The sequence below is a fragment of the Sceloporus occidentalis genome, unplaced genomic scaffold (genome assembly GCF_023333645.1).
Source record: "Sceloporus occidentalis isolate IW3139 unplaced genomic scaffold, rSceOcc1.0.p SCAF_1, whole genome shotgun sequence".
In the NCBI taxonomy this organism is placed as follows: domain Eukaryota; kingdom Metazoa; phylum Chordata; class Lepidosauria; order Squamata; family Phrynosomatidae; genus Sceloporus; species Sceloporus occidentalis.
Window position 1 is genome coordinate 1,010,694 of NW_028316981.1, and position 19,234 is coordinate 1,029,927.

The 19,234-nt window shown below is 45.8% G+C and overlaps 2 protein-coding genes across 3 annotated transcripts in view; one reads left to right on the plus strand and one right to left on the minus strand.

The window, feature by feature from the left end:
- The window catches only part of LOC149320312 (uncharacterized), a 67,446-nt gene that overhangs the window by 16,360 nt on the left and 31,852 nt on the right, over positions 1–19,234 (minus strand). The window contains exons 1-4 of one of the 2 annotated variants that reach the window (XM_089500921.1): positions 7,945–8,178; positions 4,380–4,501; positions 3,057–3,183; positions 2,034–2,120 (exon numbers count right to left, since the gene is read on the minus strand). In XM_089500921.1, the coding sequence (XP_089357047.1) occupies positions 2,034–2,120; positions 3,057–3,183; positions 4,380–4,493 (328 nt within the window). In that variant the 5' untranslated portion in view covers positions 4,494–4,501; positions 7,945–8,178. Of the gene's footprint in view, positions 1–2,033; positions 2,121–3,056; positions 3,184–4,379; positions 4,502–7,944; positions 8,179–19,234 lie in introns of those variants that run through there. The other variant, XM_089500914.1, reaches the window with a different exon arrangement.
- On the plus strand, positions 10,454–16,196 carry LOC149320313 (uncharacterized). Its single transcript, XM_089501669.1, has 2 exons — positions 10,454–10,636; positions 14,287–16,196. The coding sequence occupies exon 2, from the start codon at positions 14,548–14,550 to the stop codon at positions 15,835–15,837; it is 1,290 nt and encodes a 429-aa protein (XP_089357795.1). The 5' UTR covers positions 10,454–10,636; positions 14,287–14,547; the 3' UTR covers positions 15,838–16,196.

Genomic DNA, 19,234 nt, shown 5'->3' on the forward strand with positions numbered 1-19,234 from the left:
CACCGGTAGGCTGATGACCTCCAAATGTTTTTTCCTTTCCACCTCCAGGGAAGCTGTTCAAGTCCAGGACAACCTGCATCTGTATTTTATTCTGTTTACGACTTATCTGTTTTAATATTGTTATGTAAAGAGATAATGGACTGCAGCCCATGAAAGTGTATGCTATTATTTAACAAACCCTCTGACAAAGAAGCTCCTTTTTACTAACTTCTTTTAGGCTTAACCAGCCTCCCGTCCTTTCTTCTTGATTTCTGTCCAGCTGGAAGCTTTTTTTATAGAATCATAGAATCTTAGAGTTGGAAGAGACCACTAGGGCCATCCAGTCCAACCCCCTGCCATGCAGGAAATCCAAATCAAAGCATCCCTGACAGATGGCCATCCAGCCTCTGTTTAAAGACCTCCAAGGAAGGAGACTCTATCACCTTCCGAGGAAGTGCATTCCACTGCCGAACAGCCCTTACTGTCAGGAAGTTCCTCCTAATGTTCAGGTGGAATCTCTTTTCCTGTAGCTTGCATCCATTGTTCCGGGTCCTGTTCTCTGGAGCAGCAGAAAACAAGCTTGCTCCCTCCTCAATATGACATCCTTTCAAATATTTAAACAGGGCTATCATATCACCTCTTAACCTTCTTTTCTCCAGGCTAAACATCCCCAGCTCCCTAAGTCGTTCCTCATAGGGCATGGTCTCCAGCAACACCACCGGAGTTTCCTCAGCAAGATTTATTCAGAGGGGATTTTCTTTTATTGCCATCCTCTGAAGCTGAGAGAGTATGACTGGCCCAAGGTCACCCAAAAGGTTCCCATGGCAGAGCGGAGATCTGAACCCTGAAAGCGACAAACAACAATCTGCTTGGTCATGTCACATGCTCTCAACCTCAGAGGAAGGCAATGCCAAAAACAAAAAACAAAACAAAACAAAACAAAAAAACCCAACCTCCTCTCAATAAATCTTGCCAAGAAAACCCAATGACAGGTTTAGGGTTGCCATAAGTTGTAAACAACTTGAAGGCACGCAACAACAACTCCAGATTCCTAACCAAACACCCAAGCCACTACTCTACACTGGCTCAAAATGTGTGATACCTGGCTTGAAAGTTGTATATGTAGAACTATCTAAGAGTCTTAGTAAAGCACAAGCAAAACATAAGTCAACAGTGTGATGTAATGGCCAAAAAAGCCAATAGAGTTCTACAGTATTTCAATAGGAATGTAGTGTCCCGATAGTGATTCTCCTCTGTCTCTCCAACCAAGAATATCTGTTCCATTTTGTTCAGTCTCCACACCCATCATCTGCTCTAGGCAGAGATGTCACAAAATCACAGAGTTGGAAGAGATACAAAGGTTCATCAGGTGAAACCCCTACTGCCATGCAGATAGATATAATCAAAGCACTCCTGACATTGGGACATCCAGCCTCTGGTTAAAGATCTCCAAAAAAGGGACTTCACTACCCTCCAAGGAAGGAGTGTGTTCCACTGTCAAACAGCCCTTACTGTCAGGAAGTTCCTCCTAATATTGAGTTAGAATCTCTTTTCCTGTTGTCTGAATCTGTTGCTCCATATCCTAGTCTTGGGAGCAGCAGAAAACAAGATTTCTCTTTCTTCATTCTCATCCCTTCAAATCTTTTAACATGGCTATCATGTCACCTCTGACCCTTCTCTTCTCCAAGATAAATATACCCAGCAGCCTAAGTGGCTCCTCATAGGGCATGGTTTCCAGACCCTTCACCAGTTTGTTGCCCTCCTCTGGATATGCTGCAGCTTCTCAATATCCTTTTTGAAGTGTGGTGCCCAGAACTGGACACAGCATTCCAGGTGAGGCCTCTTTCCCCTCGGCCAAGAATGTCTGTTCCACAGTACTGTTCGTCCTGTATTTATATGTCATCCTTCTCCCAAAACTCTGTCTTGGGCCAGAACCCACCAAGTATGTCTGATCCATTGGAATAATTCACACTTCACTTGTGCGTTGGACTGTCTTCAGAGCCACCCCACTGCCCCTGAGCAGAACCATCCCCACCAGACATGTTTACAGGTACCTGCAGATCTCTCCCTTTGTACAAAGCCCTGGTCAAAGGGTTCTTCTCCTCGTTCCAGCCAAGAAATCAGGTCCGGCTTCGGATAGTCTACCAAAGAAACAGAAAGGGTTTAGTTAATACTCCGTATATTCAAGCATTCCACATCCGTTCCCTGATTTGCCTCCCTACCCAAAATTTTCTCCCAAGAGCAGAGAAATAAAATGGATCCTCCACATTTGCTTGGGTTAGGGGCACAGGACCCCCAGGAAAGTGGAAAAAAAACACACACAGACACAAAAACACTTTTTTTTAACCGGAGAGCACACTGCTCTAGGAATCTCCATGTCCCTCAGGATAACTCTATGATCAACATCTGCCAGAAGCTGACCACAGAAGAGTGTGGTGGAGTCTCCCTCCTTGGAGGTCTTTAAACAGAGGCTGGATGGACATCTCTTGGGGATGCTTTGATTGAGAGTTCCTGCATGGCAGAAGGTGGTCGGACTGGATGGCCCTTGGGGTCTCTTCCAACTCTATGATTCTATGACCTACAAATGCCTAGGTGACTGTTCTCTCTAGGAATCTCTAGGTCCTTCAGTATTTCTTTTGTGGAGGTTGACCACAGAGTTATGCTGGAGGACCTAGAGATTCCTAGAGAGAACATATTAATCAAATCCATGAATAATCAAATCCGCAAAAATCAACGTCACAAATATGGAGAGCTGAATGTATACAAGGTTATTTCCATAACAGAATCATACACTCACAGGGCTGGAAGGAACCATAAGGGCCATCTAACCCAACCCCCCTCCCATGCTGGAATCCACAATCAATTTGTGATTTATTTCCATCTACAAATCATTCCTCCATTGGTTTGTGAGTTCTCAAAAACAGTGTTCCTCTTCAGTGTAGCAAAAATTAAAGCCTTATGCTCCTATCTGTTCCGGGTGATGAACCCTGCAAAAATCTCCCCTCAAAATGGAATTTTGCCTTTTGGTGATGCAATTTGGTGGCGCAGCGTCCATGGCACATGGACCCAATCCTTACCTGGAAAGGCCACATTGCTGTAATTCTCCAGCATGACTTCTTTGTAGAGAGACCTCTGGCCTGGATCCAGGAGGTCCCACTCCCCCTTGGTGAAATACACAGCCACCTCCTCAAAGGAGACCCAGTCCTGGAAAAGAGAAAACCACAATGTCTTCCAGATAGGATTCTCTCCACACAGAAACAGTCATGCTCCACTGCTTCAATAGGTTATGGAATCACAAAATCTTACAGTTGGAAGGACCCATAAGGTCCATCAATACGACTACTACTACTACTAATAATAATAAGGGAGACTCAACCTATAATCAATCATCAGCATCCTTATTTTTACAAGTTGAATACTCTGAAATACTCCAAAATTGCCTATGTGGGTGATTAAGATAGTGTCACCATTGCTTTCTGATGGTTCAATATACACAAATTCTATTTCATGCAGTTATTCAAAATACTGTATATAAAATTACCTTTCAGGCTATGGGCATAAGGTTATACAACACATCAATCAATTTCATGCTTAGACTTGGGCCCTATCTCCAAGGTTATAATATTCCAAAATCCAAAAAACGCCCCAGATCCCAAACACTTCTGGACTCAAGCATTTTGGATAAGGGAGACTCAGCTTTTATTGTTGTTGCTGTTATTCCAACCCCATGAGTACACAACTGCAGCCCTCCTAAAAAGATGTCCATCCAACCTCTGTAAAAACCCTCAAAGGAGGAGAGTCCGCCACTCCAAGGCAATCTGTTCCTTCCTAATGTTCAGGTGGAATCTCATTCCTTGCAGTTTGAATCCATTGGTTCATGTTCTATTCTCTGGAACTGCAAAAAAAATAACCTTCTACATGCCATCACTTTAGGTATTTAAATATTACTCTATCTTGTCCCCTCTTAATCTTCTCTCCTCCAGGCTAAACACACCTACTCCCTAAGTCACTCTGCAATGGGTTTGGTGGTTTCCAGACCTTCCACCATTTTGGTTAACCTACTCAGGATATGCTCCAGCTTGTCAACATCCTTACTGAACTGTATTGGCCAGAAATGGACAAGGACTCTTCCAGGCGAGGCCTAACCAAAGCAGAATAGAGTGGCACTTCTCTCTATCTACACACTATCCTTCTATTGATGAAGCCTAGAATTGCATTGGCTTTTTAGCTGCCACATCACACTGTTGTTCAACTTGTTGTTTACCAGGATTCCTACAAGGCAATAAGAAACTACTCCTGAGACCTTGTGGTGGGACCACCCAAAATGTAGTCAGTTCCCTCACTAATAGTATCACCATGAGTCACAATGAGAGAAAAAGGAGAACTTTCCGCTTTCTTACCTGGTTCCCTTGAGATCTTCTTACACCCAAACTAAAGGAAGCTGGAGGCTTCATGGCAGTTCCTTTTCCTCCATCCTGAAGCCAAGAGGATCCTGAGCTCGGCTCCAATGCCATTTTGGTACCTGGAGAAAAGAGAGGAAAATGAGGCCACCTCTATGTCTCCTGACTCTCTGGAGAACAGAGAAAGGAGGACCCATGTTTATGTGATGTTGAGAACTGGCATCCTTGCTCAGCCTTCAGGGGATGATGGGGAAACTACTGCCCTCTCCACACGTTTGGATTTCCTCAATTCAGCCTTTCAAGGTCTCTTTCCTTTATTTTCTAGAGGGCATTCGTTGCTTTGTTTCAATTTGTATGACATCTTAAGTCCCTCTTCTGGGAGAAAGGTGAAATATTAATAGTAATGGGATGTTAACAACAACAGCATAAAGGTAATAATAATACGGGTTAATTTTTGTCTCTTGCACCAAAAGCTGTGAAAAATCAAGAGAATGCAATTCACTGAAGATCTAGGAATATGGATAGAAGGGATTAGAGCAGATGACGATAGCAGGCAGCAGACACGGATAGAAAGGACTGGAGCAGATAACAATTTGAACTCCCCTCCTCCTCCTCCTCCTCTCAGCCCCCTCCCCAGCCTACAAATAGCAAGACAGCTCTTCCCACTAGGCTGCACTGCCTCACTGCGCCTCCGTTGCAGGAGTCTCCCCTCTGCACCCCTACTGTGGCCTCTTTGGAGATTGTGAGAGCTCCCAGATTTGGAGACAAGATCATTGTGGAGTATGAACAAGGCCGTTTTACAATTTTTGCAAGACCTTGTAAACTGGGAGAGGGTCTGAATTGCTTCCTGGGGCAAGGAGAGATCTTCCTTTCTTTTGGGTGCAATGAATCAGGACCCCTGCCCATACATTCCAACATGGCACCAAACATGGTCTCTTCCCCACCTCCTCTTTCTCCCCCTGAAAAAGCACATTCTCCCCTTTGCCTCTTTCTAAGGAAGCCTGGTGGCGCAGTGGTTAAATGCCAATCCTGCAGCCACAATGTTGTGAGCTCAATCTTAGAGGAGGGCTCCAAGGTTGACTCAGCCTTCCTTTCATAGGTCAGTAAAATGGGTATGCAGCTTGTTGGGAGCAAATGGCTTACAGACTGTAAACCGCTTAAGGAGTGCTAGTTCACTGAAAAGTGGCATAGAAATGTACTTGCAATTGCTATTTCTCTGCTGCCTCCTCCACCCACAAGGCTGCTCCTCCTCCTCCTCCTCCTCCTCCTCCTCCTCCTCCCCAAAAGGAGCTCCAAAGGAAACTCCCCCTCCCTCTCTGGAAAAGGAATTTAATTTAAAAAACTGGACATGACTACCTCTCAAGTAGATGTGAGGTAGAAAGCATTACCTGGGGAAAATTACCTCTGAATAGATTACCCTCCCCTCCCTCCTTCCAACTGTCATCTTCTGGCCTTAGAGGGAGTGAAAGGACAGGCCCAACGCCATCAGGCCCGGCCTGGATTAAGAAGAAGAGCCCTCCCTCCGGTCCATCTGCCGTGGCCCAGGCCTCAGAGGAAAGAAGAATGCTGGACCTGATCCCCTCTCCCCACCAACATTCCCTTCTCCTTTTGTGTCGTGTCTTTTTAGATTGTAAGCCTAAGGGCAGGGAACCATCTATTATCCCTTCTGTTCCCAGTGATTGGGCAGCATGTAAATAATCCTATTATTATTATTATTATTTCATAAAATTACCTCATAATACAGCGCACCCATGCCATACGCGGGCACACTATACGCGGCTTCCACCTTACACAGAAGCCATGTAACAATAAAAGCTATGGCATGCGCCGCCATGTGCCATGCATTCCAGATCCCCCTTGTTTCCTATGAGGTGTGAGCATATGCCGATTTCCCCTGATGCTGGGGGATCCACTGTATATATTACACATACCTTTCATGCAGATACAAGACAGGCACCCTGCCTCTTAAGTGGCTCTGTGTGGGAGGGAGAGGCGAGGCGGGGGCAGGATGAAACTGGAAAAGACATACTTGAGAATATATTGCCTGAGCATGTATCATCCAGACACACTTCATGCAGATATTATGCAGACCCAGCTCTCAAGGGGATGTGGGAGAGGGGCATGGAGCTGGGGAAATGCCTTCCCAATCGTCTTGTCTGGGTTTTCCAGGCTGTGTGGCCATGCTCTAGAAGAGCTGATTCTTGACGTTTTCTGACCATGGCCACACAGCCTGGAAAACCCAGACAAAACTCTGGATGCCGCCCATGAAGGCCTTCTGCTTCCCAATATATTGCCCCATAGAAATTACCTGGTAATATATATTACGCATAGATGCCATGTACATGTAAGATACAGACCCTGCTTCTCAAGTGGATGTGGTCCAGTGGGAGATCACTCATAACTGACCTCAGAATGTGTATCACACAAACCCTTCATAGAGATATAACATAGATATGCTGCCTCTGATGTCGGTCTGGAGTAGGGAGGGGGTTACTTGGGGGAAAATCACCTCCTGATAAGAGAGATTATGCAGCGGCTCCATAGAGACACACGCTCTGCCTCCGGGTTCACCTGGAAAATATTACTTCAGAAGCTATCTCCTGATACAATGAACTCATAATAGATATGACACGTACATCTACATATAACATAAAGATACACACGTTTCCTCTTGAGAGGATCTGGGAGGGAGGGAGGGAGGGAGGGAGGGAGGGATGACCTGGGAAAGGTTGCCTCTGGATATGTATGACCCAGACATTGATGACAGATGCAAGAGAGACAGACGCTCTGCCTCCGGGTTCACCTGGAAAATATTACTTCAGAAGCTATCTCCTGATACAATGAACTCATAATAGATATGACACGTACATCTACACATAACATAAAGATACACACGTTTCCTCTTGAGAGGATCTGGGAGGGAGGGAGGGAGGGAGGGAGGGAGGGATGACCTGGGAAAGGTTGCCTCTGGATATGTATGACCCAGACATTGATGACAGATGCAAGAGAGACAGACGCTCTGCCTCCGGGTTCACCTGGAAAATATTACTTCAGAAGCTATCTCCTGATACAATGAACTCATAATAGATATGACACGTACATCTACATATAACATAAAGATACACACGTTTCCTCTTGAGCGGATCTGGGAGGGAGGGATGACCTGGGAAAGGTTGCCTCTGGATATGTATGACCCAGACATTGATGACAGAGGCAACAGAGACAGACGCTCTGCCTCCGAAGCAGATGTGGGAAATGGGGGCTCCCTGGAAAGAAATGCCTCAGGATGTCTTGCCATGAAATTACCTCAGAACAAGAGAGGTATTCTCACACAGCTACAACTGACACAAGAGGCACACTCTCCTCCTCAAAGGGGCGTCAGGAGACAGACGGGGCTCCCTCATAGCATTACCTCAGAGTAGCGCAGAAGACCGTCTCCTGGGAGAGATCTGCTGTCTTTGGGGGGGCCCTGGGGGGGGTTACTTCAGAATATACCTCACACCAAGACGCGTGTCGTGAGTTTGTGTGCAGGGACACACACGCATCCATACACACAGAGGCATACCTCTCAGAAGCGAGGGCGCAGCGCGGACGAAACGGAGCTCAGTCGGGAGAGAGGCGCTTAGGGGTCGTTAAAAAGCAAGGCCCGCTTCGAAGGAAGGCTGCGACGCCAGAGATTCCCCTCAAAGGATTTCACCCGAGGAAGAAGAAGAAAGGCTGCCAGGGAGCGGAGGGCAGCTTCCCTTCAGTCCTCCAAGGGACAGCGAGACGCGCGCTCACGTTCCTAGAGCGGCCAGGAGGAGAGGCGTATCCCGGACAGCCGTCTAACGAAGAGCGAGAAGAGCGCTCAGATTCCTAGAGCGGCGAAGGAGGGTAAGCGAGAAGAACACTAACATTCCTAGAGCGGCAAGAGAAAGCCTCAACTTAGTTAAGGGTTAGCGAGACGACGACTAAAATTCCTAGAGCGTCGAAGGGAGGGGCATTTTCCGGTCAGGATCAGCGAGAGGCAGGTTATTCGAGCCCTAGAGCGGCAACGGGACAGACACCTTCCTCAAAAAGTTAGCAAGATGAGGTCATATTCCTAGAGCGCCAAAGCGCATATGAGATGACTTCCGGTCGATTCTCCAAGGGTTAGCAAGAGGTGCACTTGGAATTCCTAGAGCAACGAAGGGGAGGGCGGGGCGTCTTCCATTCAGTCCTCCAAGGGTATAATAGAGTCGCGCTCAAATTCCTAGAGCGGTAGGTAGTGTTACTTTAGTCCAACAACGAGAGGATGAAATGGTGGCGCAGGAGGCCTGGCCCCTTCTTCCAGGAGAGGATTGAAAAGGCCGGGGTCAAGAAAGAGGAAGAAAGGCACTTTCTGAGGGATCTTGGCTTCAGCGGCGGTCCAGTTCTGGGCTCCACAATTCAAAAAGGACATTGAGAAACTGGAGCCATGTGTCCAGAGGAGGAGGACTGAAATGGTGAAGGGTCTGGAAACCATGTCCTATGAGGAACGACTCAAGGAGCTGGGTATGTTTAGCCTGGAGAAAAGAAGGTTAAGAGGTGATATGATAGCCCTGTTTAAATATTTGAAAGGATGTCATATTGAAGAGGGAGCAAGCTTGTTTTCTGCTGCTCCAGAGAACAGGACCCGGAACAATGGATGCAAGCTCCAGGAAAAGAGATTCCACCTGAACATTAGGAGGAACTTCCTGACAGTAAGGGCTGTTCGAAAGTGGAACAAACTCCCTCTCCTTCCTTGGAGGTCTTCAAAGGGAGGCTGGATGGCCATCTGTCAGGGATGCTTTGATTTGGATTTCCTGCATGGCAGAATGGGGTTGGACTGGATCAGGGCCCTTGGGGTCTCTTCCAACTCTATGATTCTATGATTCTAAACCTAACCATTTGGAATCAGAGCAGGGAGCCAGGCCTCAGGCGGTCCCTGGAAACGAACAGCGAGGGGCCCTTGGGAAAGAACGAAGGACTCATGGTCCTCCCCTTAAGGCAGGAGAACTGAACCCCACAGAACCCTAGGACCCCGGAGCAGGAAGGCAGCTCCAAGGGCCTTCCAGCCCCACTCCTCCTCCTGCCCTGAAGGAAGACAGAGGACCCTAGAGATGGAGGGGACCCTTAAGGGCCATTCAGCCATAGAATCACAGAGAGCCCAAGGGCCCTGATCCAGTCCAACCCCATTGTTCTGCCATGCAGGAAATCTCAGCCAAAGCGTCCCCTGTGACAGATGGCCATCCAGCCTCCACTTAAAGACCTCCAAAGAAGGAGGCTCCACTACACTCCCAGGGAGTTCAAGAAGTTCTTCCTAATGTTGAGGTAGAATCTCTTTACCAGCAGCTTGGATCCATTGTTCTAGGTCCTGTTCTCTGGAGCAGCAAAAAACAAGCTTGCTCCCTCTTCAATATGACATCCTTTCAAATATTTAAACAGGGCTATCATATCACCTCTTAACCTTCTTTTCTCCAGGCTAAACATCCCCAGCTCCCTAAGTCTTTCCTCATAGAGCATGGTTTCCAGACCCTTCACCATTTTAGTCCTCCTCCTTTGGACACATGGCTCCAGTTTCTCAATGTCCTTTTTGAATTGTGGTGCCCAGAACTGGACATAATATTCCAGGTGGGGCCTGACCAGAGCACAATATAGTGGCACTATTACTTCCCTTGATCTAGACACTAGACTTCTATTGATGCAGCCTAAAATTGCATTAATAATAAATAATAATAAAATTTATTTCTATACCGCTTTTCCGCATTGATCACAGCAGTATACAGAACTAGGAAAATACAACAATAAAAACAATACAGCAATAAAATGACAATGCGATACATAACATTAAAACTATATAAGTTACAAATACAATTAACAATTAAAATCAATTAACCAAGTTAAAGCCAGTTAAGCTGATGATCCAATCCATGATGCACATATATATAAAGGGGGGGGGGGACCACATGATATCAGAGCACATGGGGGAAAGCTTGATGGAAGAAGAAGGTCTTAAGTCTCTTTTTAAAGAGATCTAGGGAGGTGATGGAGCGGAGCTCATTGGGAAGAGTGTTCCAGATTTTTGGGGCCATTATAGAAAAGGCCCTTTGTGAGGTAGACATATATTTCACAGTTGGAACTACCAGCAGATTCTTCCCGGCTGACCTGAGAGTGTGGGGTGGATTATATGGGGAGAAGTGGTCCTTCAAGCAACCTGGGCCCAAGCCAAGGCATTGACCTTGTTAGCTGCCGCATCGCACTGTTGACTCATGTTCAACGTATGGTCTACTTTGACTCCTAGATCCCTTTCACATGTAGTTTCATTCAGCCAGGTGTCTCCCATCCTATATCTATGCATTTCATTTTTCTGCCCTAAGTGCAATACCTTACATTTCTCTGTGTTGAATTTCATTTTGTTAGCTATGGCCCAGTTTTCTAAACTGTTCAGGTCATTTTGAATCTTGATCCTGTCTTCTGGAGTATTAACTATTCCTCCTAATTTGCTGTCATCTGCAAATTTGATAAGTATGCTCCCAATTCTGTCCTCCAGGTCATTGATAAAGATGTTGAATAGCACTGGGCCCAGGACAGAGCCCTGTGGGACCCCACTGGTCACTTCTCTCCAGGATGAAAAGGAGCCATTGCTGACCATCCTTTGGCTTCGGTCAGTCAACCAATTACAAATCCATGTAACAGTTGCCTTGTCTAACCCACATTTTACAAGCTTGTTTGCAATAATATCATGGGGAACTTTGTCAAAGGCCTTACTGAAATCAAGATATACTATATCCACAGCATTCCCTTCATCTACCAATCTGGTGATTTTATCAGAAAAAGAGATTAGATTTGTCTGGCATGACTTGTTTCTCTGAAACCCATGTTGACTTTTTGTGATTATGGCATTCCCTTCTAGATGTTCACAGATTCTCTGTTTAATGATCTGCTCCAGAATCTTTCCTGGTATTGATGTCAGACTAACTGGACGATAATTGTTGGGATCCTCTTTCTTCCCCTTTTTGATGATGGGGACAACGTTTGCCCTCCTCCAGTCTGCTGGGACTTCTCCTGTTCTCCTGGCTAAAGAGTATTGCCAATGGTTCCGATATTACATTTGCCAGTTCTTTTAATACCCTTGGATGTAGTTCATCTGGTCCTGGAGACTTATATTCGTTTAGGTTAGACAGGTATTCCTGTACTATCTCTTTACTTATTCTGTGCTGAAATTCCCCTATTCTGTCCTCTGCTCCATTATCCTCAGGTTGAGCACCCTTTGCCTTTTCTGAGAAGACTGAGGCAAAGAAGGTGTTGAGTAATTCTGCCTTTTCTCTGTCTTCTGTTAGCATTTTGCCATCTTCTCCACGCAGTGACCCTACCGTTTCCTTCTTCTTCCTTTTGCTGCGGACATATCCAAAAAAGCCCTTTTTATTGTTCTTAACCTCTCTAGCAAGCCTGAGTTCATTCTGCGCTTTAGCTTTTCTGACTTTACCCCTACACATGCCTGCTACTTCTTTGAATTCCTTTTTTGTGATTTCCCCCTTTTTCCATTTCTTATACATGTTCCGTTTCAAACTTAGCTCAGTTGAAAGTTCTTTAGTCAGCCATCCTGGTTTCTTGAGACATCTCCCATTTTTCTTCCTTGTTGGAACTGTTTGAAATTGTGCCTTCAGAATCTCCCTTTTAAGAAACTCCCATCCATCTTGAACTCCCTTCTCTTTTAGTATTGCTGACCATGGGATCACACTCAGTATTTCTTTTAGTTTACTAAAATCGGCTTTCATGAAGTCTAGGATGCGTGTCTGACTCTGCCTGACTTCTCCTTTCCATTGTATAACAAACTCCAGGAGAACAGGGTCACTTCCACCTAATGATCCCACCACTTGCACCCCATTGACCAAGTCATTCTTGTTGGTTAGGATCAGATCCAAAATAGCTGACCCCCTTGTTGCCTCTTCCACCTTTTGGACCATGAAATAGTCTCCAAGGCAAGTGAGGAATTTACTAGACCTTGAGGATTTTGCTGAGTTTGACTTCCAGCAAATATCAGGATAGTTGAAGTCGCCCATCACTATTATATCTCTTTTCTGAATGTTTGGTTATCTGTTCTAGAAAGACATTGTCCAGTTCCTCAGTCTCCTTCTTCTGCCATGCAGAAATACATAGCTTCCAAACCCTTAACCATTTTGGTCACCCTCTTCTAGACAGACTCCAACTTGTCAACAAGCTTTTTGATACCCAGAACTGGACACAGTATTCTAGGTGAGGTCTGATCAAAGCAGAATAGAATGGTACAATTACTTTGTTTGAGCTAGAAAGTATACTTCTATTGATTCAGACTCATATTGGCTTTTTTAGCTGCAGCATCATACTGTTGACTCATATTTAAGCTTGTCGTCTCTTTGGATTCCTAGACCACTTTTTGTGTGTAGAGTGGGCCCTTCCCTTACACAGGGGATCCGTTCTGGACCCCCCCCCCCCCCTCACCCTATGCAAAGAAAATACCATGAATGCTTGAGCCTCATTGCAGTGTGACGCAGTGCATGTGCCATGGGCATGCGCCATTGCCACTACTGGCATGCAGCTTTCACCATAAGCTGAAAGTCGCGTATTGTGTGCCCGCGTATGATGTGGGCGCACTGTACTATTGTCAAGCCAGGTGTCCCCTATATCTGTACATGTTATTTTTTCTCCCCAAGTGTAGCGTCTTAACACCTTAGAAACAGAGATAAGCTTCGCCCCGTACAGCCAGTTATGACTAAATATTCATATCAAGGGAATGCCTTTTATTTTTTTCTAATCTATTAAGGTCATCTGCAAATTTGATAAGCATGCCCTCTGAATGGAGCCCTGGTGGGGCAGTACTACAGCCATTCACAGCTATAAGGTTGTGAGTTTGATCCTGCAGGGCTCCAGGGTCCACTCAGCCTTCCATCCTTTCATAGCTTGGTAAAATTAGTACACAGCTTGTTGAGTCCAATTGGCTTATGCATTGTAAGAGTTCATTGATAAGCAGTATAGAAATGTACTTGCTATTGTTATTGCTCTGTTTTTTTCATCCAGTTCCTTAATAAAAATTATGACTCTTTACATCCTCTTTCTCTGAGTACCTGAAAATATTTTAGCAGCATCAGCATTGGGGGGGGGGATTACAAAAAAGGACACAGGGGCCCTATACAGACTGCCAAAATAAAGCTGCTTCAAGTTACTTTGAAGGTATGCTGTTTAAATGTTGCATGCATCCTAAGAGTCTGGAAGTTTCACCAAAGCTGCACTCCAGTATTTAGGACTCGATTGTGGCTTTGGCGTGGCTTCTGGACTCTTAGGACGCATGCATCATTTAAACAGCATACCTCCAAAATGATCTGAAGCAGCTTTATTTTGGCAGTCTGTATAGGGCCAGGCTCTCCCTTTTGTGTAGCAGCAGTGTTATCTGCTTTAAGCAATGCATGTAAGTTGTGGAAAAGTGGGATTTAGCTCTGGTTGGCTCTGCTATAGCCGTGTGGGCCTTCCTACAACTGGCAAGGTAAGCAGCATCTGCCTCCAGGATTCCTGCTTGAGCATTCATGAACTGTTCAAGCAAACAGAAATGAGAGATATACCTCACTCATCAGCTACCCACAGCATGTTTTGAACAGCCTAGATCCATATGTTTAGCCACCAAAATTGGAAATCATAAGAAAGGTTGAGGGCAGTGCAAGAAAATCTCATTCCTTGAAGCATTTTGGAAGAAGCTGTCAAGTGGTCTCTGGAAGGTTCAATGTGTTTCTCTTTACCTGACTTGGTTGTTTCATTTCACATGTGCTTATTGTGCTTATTGTTAGTTTTAGATAAAATATTTGCTGTACACATTGAATAGCTCTTCTTTTTTAATCATACTCCTGGGTTTTGGGGCTCGACTCCTAATGGCTTCTTCTTTCTTTTCCTTAATCAGGTCACAATCAGGAGAATGAGAATTGTAGGGAGCTAGCAGTGGTGTCACAGAAAACAACCAAGCCCTTAGTAGGGAAGAAAGAGTGTGGAAATGAAAGAGGTGCAAAAGAGTAAAAAAGAAACCAATTAAAGTGTGGGAGGAAGAAACAGCCTGTTTTTCAGCAGTGGTAGAACTCTTGCCCTCCCAGACAAATCCTGAAGGAAAAAATATAGTATCCTGTCTGGCAAAATATTCAAATGTACATCACCCTTCAAAGTACACATGAGAGTTCACATGGGGAAGAAACCCTATGAATGCATGGACTGTGGGGAAAGTTTCAGGTTTAGAAATCAACTTATTTTGCATCATAGAATCCACACAGGAGAGAAACCGTATAAATGCATGGAATGTGGAAAGAGCTTCAGTGAGAATGGAAAACTGCATGTACATCAAAGAACCCACACAGGTGAGAAGCCATACAAGTGCATGGAATGTGGGAAGAGCTTCAGTCAGAGTGGACATCTATGTTCACACCAAAAAATTCACACAGGGGAGCAGCCCTATAAATGCATGGAATGTGGGAAGAGCTTTAGTCGGAGTGGAACTCTAAATATACATCAAAGAACTCACATAGAGGAAAAACCATATAAATGCATAGAATGTGGGAAGAGCTACAGTCAACGTGGACATCTATGTTTACATCTAAGAACACACACAGGGGAGAAGCCATATGAATGCATGGAATGTGGAAAGAGTTTCACAAGGAAAGACCTTCTTACTTTACATAAAAAAATTCACACAGGGGAGCAGCCCTATAAATGCCTGGAATGTGGAAAGAGCTTCAGACTCCTTGGACAATTAAATTTGCATCGAAGAACACACACAGGGGAGAAACCATATAAATGCATAGTTTGTGGAAAGAACTTCCGTGACAGTGGGCGCCTTAATTCACATAAAAGAACCCACACAGGGGAGAAGCCATTTGAATGCATGACATGTGGAAAGAGTTTCACAAGGAACGATATTCTTAGTTCACATCAAAGAACGCACACAGGGGAGAAGCCATATAAATGCCTGGAATGTGGAAAGAGCTTCAGTCAGAGTGGATATCTACGTTCACATCAAAGAACCCACACACGGGAGAAACCGTATAAATGCCTGGAATGTGGAAAGAGCTTCAGTCACAGTGAAACTCTACATTCACATCAAAGAACACACGCAGGAGAGAAACCATTCCAATGCAAGGAATGTGGAAAGAGCTTCTCTAACAATGGAAAACTACGTTCTCATCAAAGAACTCACACAGGGGAGAAACCATATAAATGCCTGGAATGTGGAAAGAGCTTTAGTCAAAGTGGACATCTAAATGTACATCAGAGGACACACACAGAGGAGAAACTGTATAAATGCATGGAATGTGGAAAGGACTTCAGTTATAGCGGGAGTCTACATGTACATCAAAGAACCCACACAGGAGAGAAACCATATAAGTGCCTGGAATGCGGAAAGAGCTTCAGTCAGAGTGGCAATCTATTTTCCCATCAAAGAAGACACATGGCAGAGAAACCATAAAGTTGCACAGAAAATGAGAAGCGGTTCTGTTAGAATGGAACCTGTAGTAAACATCAAAGAATCTGCATGGGCATATGTAACGACTGGGGCCTCCAGTCATTTGAGGACTCCTTCCAGACCACAAAGAGTTAATCTGGGGGGAGGTACATGCTAATGAGAGCTTACATCACATGCTAATGAGCTGTGACATCATAGCTGACGTAAGGTCCAACTGACCAATCAGCAGAGCTGGACCGGGCTTTTCAAGAACATTCCATGAGAAACCTTTAAAAGGCCTTGGGCTCCATGTGGTCCTTTGTCTCCCTTTTCCATCTCTTGGGGGGAACCATGTGTTCTTTGTTCTCCATTTTTGTGTTTGTTTTGGGAACCAGCTGTGAGCCTGTGGAGAGCAGGCTTAAAGGATGAAAGTTGAGCTAGTCGATGAGAGTCAGCTCCTTGCATCTAAAACTCAACCAGGACTGCAAATCCCATCACTGTGTGAGTAGCTAGGAAATGTGTTAGCTAGTGCGTTTAGGCTTTTGTTATGTTATCTAATAGCTTGCCTGAAATGAACAGCTTGTAACTATGCATTCTGTACCTGCAAGGCAAGGAGGCTTTGCATGAATGATATCTTCTTGCTCTATTTTGTTATTTAGAATAAATAACTTTCTTTAAAGGTACCCGCTGTCTCTGCTCCTGTACACGTCCCTAACTTGGTTGCTTAAGTTAGCAAGGAAAGGAAACCAGGAGTCTTTAGCAAGGGAAGGTAAAGGGATCCCCTGGGGTTAAGAGCCAAGAACAGGGTGGCTGTGTGGCTGCTGGACACCAAGGATCATCACAGCATATGAAAGCATCGTATGTTGAAAGAGCTTCTATAATGGCTACACACCACAAAGAACCTCCACAGAGAGAAATGATATCAATGCATTGGATTGTGAAAGGTGGTCTGATGATGGCAAAACTGACTTGGGATGACCCATTAGTGCAGCAGTTCTCAACCTGTGGGTCGCAAGCCCTTTCACAGACCCTCGGAAAACACTCCTCTTTGAATTTTTAGGAAAATATTGGAAAGAGATGATAATTTGAAGTTGAAGCAGATAGAGATGTGAAGAAAAAGGCAGGCTTATCAAACAAGAAAGATTATTATGTATGAATGTATAAGATAAAGAGTTAAAGATGAAATATAAAAGTGTACTCAGAAGGTAAAGCTAAAGTAGGACAAGAAAGAAAGTAAATTACAATCATTTTAGATTTATAATTTAGATTCAAGGAAGACCAGCCCTCCCTTCAGCCACCATCTGGAAGGGGAGAGAGAGGCAGGAGAGCTCCAACTGGAGTTTGTTGGACATGATTTGTAATTGGCTTGATGAGGGAGAGGGGGGTGCAACTGTGTCAAGTGGGGCTCCCATTGGAGTAGTGTGGGGCAAGGGGAGATATAGCGGTAGGAGAGGAGTTGTGTCGTAAGGGAAGGCGGGATCGATGTGTAATATCTATCCCACCTTCCATCCACTCTCCTAGCCAAAGAGGTCTGAGGGTCAGCCCAGCTATACCACAAACCCTCTCTCTGCTCCTGTGCAATGCCAGGTCGGTTAAGAACAAGTCCCACATAATAAATGATCTCGTGGAGGATAAGAACTGTGACCTGGCTTGCATTACTGAGACCTGGCTTGGGCCTGAGAGCGAAGCGGTGTGGGCACAGGCCCTCCCTGCCGGGTACTCAGTGAAGGGCCAGATCAGGGCAAGTGGGCGGGGGGGGGGGGGAGTTGCCTTGATCTATAAGAACACCCTTTCCTTGACCAGGAACCATGTCCGCCAGACAGACCATATCGAGTGTTTATACCTGACCCTAAAGGCCAGGGACAGTATAGGGATTCTGTTGGTTTACAGGCCACCCTGTGCGCTAACAGACTCCCTGGCCGAGCTGACACAGCTGGTCTTGGAGCTGGTGTTGGAGTCCCCTAGGCTTCTTGTCCTGGGGGACCTCAACATCCCCTCTGAGGCCGGTGTTGTTCCAACGGGTGCAGCTCGGGAGTTCATGGCTACCATGACTGCCATGGGCCTGTCCCAACTGGTCACAGGGCCCACGCATTCCGCTGGTGGGACACTCGATGTTGTCTTCTGTACGGACATGGAGTCTCCGTGGGCAGAGGTAACCAATATCTCTGCCCTGTCATGGACAGATCATTTCCTGGTTGAGGCTAGTATCAAGGCTACTGTCCAGATCCCCCCCGGGGGTGGCGGACCTATTAGAATGGTCCACCCTCGAAGGCTAATGGAACCCAATAGGTTCCAGGAAGCCTTAGAGGGCTATCTGGTTGGAGCTGACGGCGATTCTGTTGACGCCCTGACTAACACCTGGGACACTGATCTCTCCAGGGCTATACACAGTATCGCTCCCAAATGTCCTTTCCGACCTGCTTCCAATAAAAAGCCCTGGTATACGGAAGATCTCAGGGCAAGGAAGCAGGCTGTGCAACGACTAGAGCGAAAATGGCGGAGACATCGGCGCTTATCCGACAAGACACTCCTCGAGTCTCTTTTGAAGGCTTATGGAGTGGCAATTGGTGCAGCTAAGAATTCGTTCTATGCTGCACAAATTGCGTCCGCGGAGTCGCGTCCGGCAGAGCTGTTCAGGGTTGTGAGAGAGCTTACTCAATCGGCTCCCCCCCCTGAACCCACTATTGGTATCATCTAAAGCCTGCTGTGACGAGTTTAACAACTTCTTCGCGGATAAAATCTCTCGGCTAAGAGCCGATCTCGACGCTGTTATTAGTTCAGAATCGAGAGTAGAGGCATCCAGAGCTTCCGTGGACTCAGTTGTACTGGATCAGTTTGAGTCTGTTAGTACCGAGGATGTGGACAGGATCCTCAGTAGCGTTAGGAAGACGACCTGCTCTCTCGATCCCTGTCCTTCATGGCTAGCAGTTCAAGGGGGAACAGCAACAACAGAAATGTTGCGTCGTATTGTCAATTCATCCTTCAGGGAGGGCCTTTTTCCATCTAATCTCAAAACGGCCATCGTAAAACCTTTACTAAAGAAGCCCTCCCTTGACCCCCTAATTCGAAACAATTATCGGCCTGTATCTCTGCTGCCATTTTTAGGGAAGGTGATCGAGAGAGCGGTTGCCTCCCAGCTACAGAGGGGGTCTTGGAAGATACGGATTATCTGGACCCATTTCAAACCGGCTTCCGGGCGGGCTTTGGGGTTGAGACTGCCATGGTCGCCTTAGTCGATGACCTCCATTTGGGCATGGACAGGGGTAGCGTGTCCCTGTTAGTGCTCTTGGACATCTCTGCGGCCTTCGATACCATCGACCATGGTATCCTTCTGGATCGCCTGGGGGAGTTGGGCATCGGAGGCACTGCTTTGCAGTGGTTCCATTCCTACCTCTCAGGCAGATTCCAGATGGTGGAGCTG

Excerpts from the sequence above, each read along its gene's own strand:
- LOC149320313 (XM_089501669.1), top strand. The coding sequence starts at position 14,548 with ATGAGAGTTCACATGGGGAAGAAACCCTATGAATGCATGGACTGTGGG.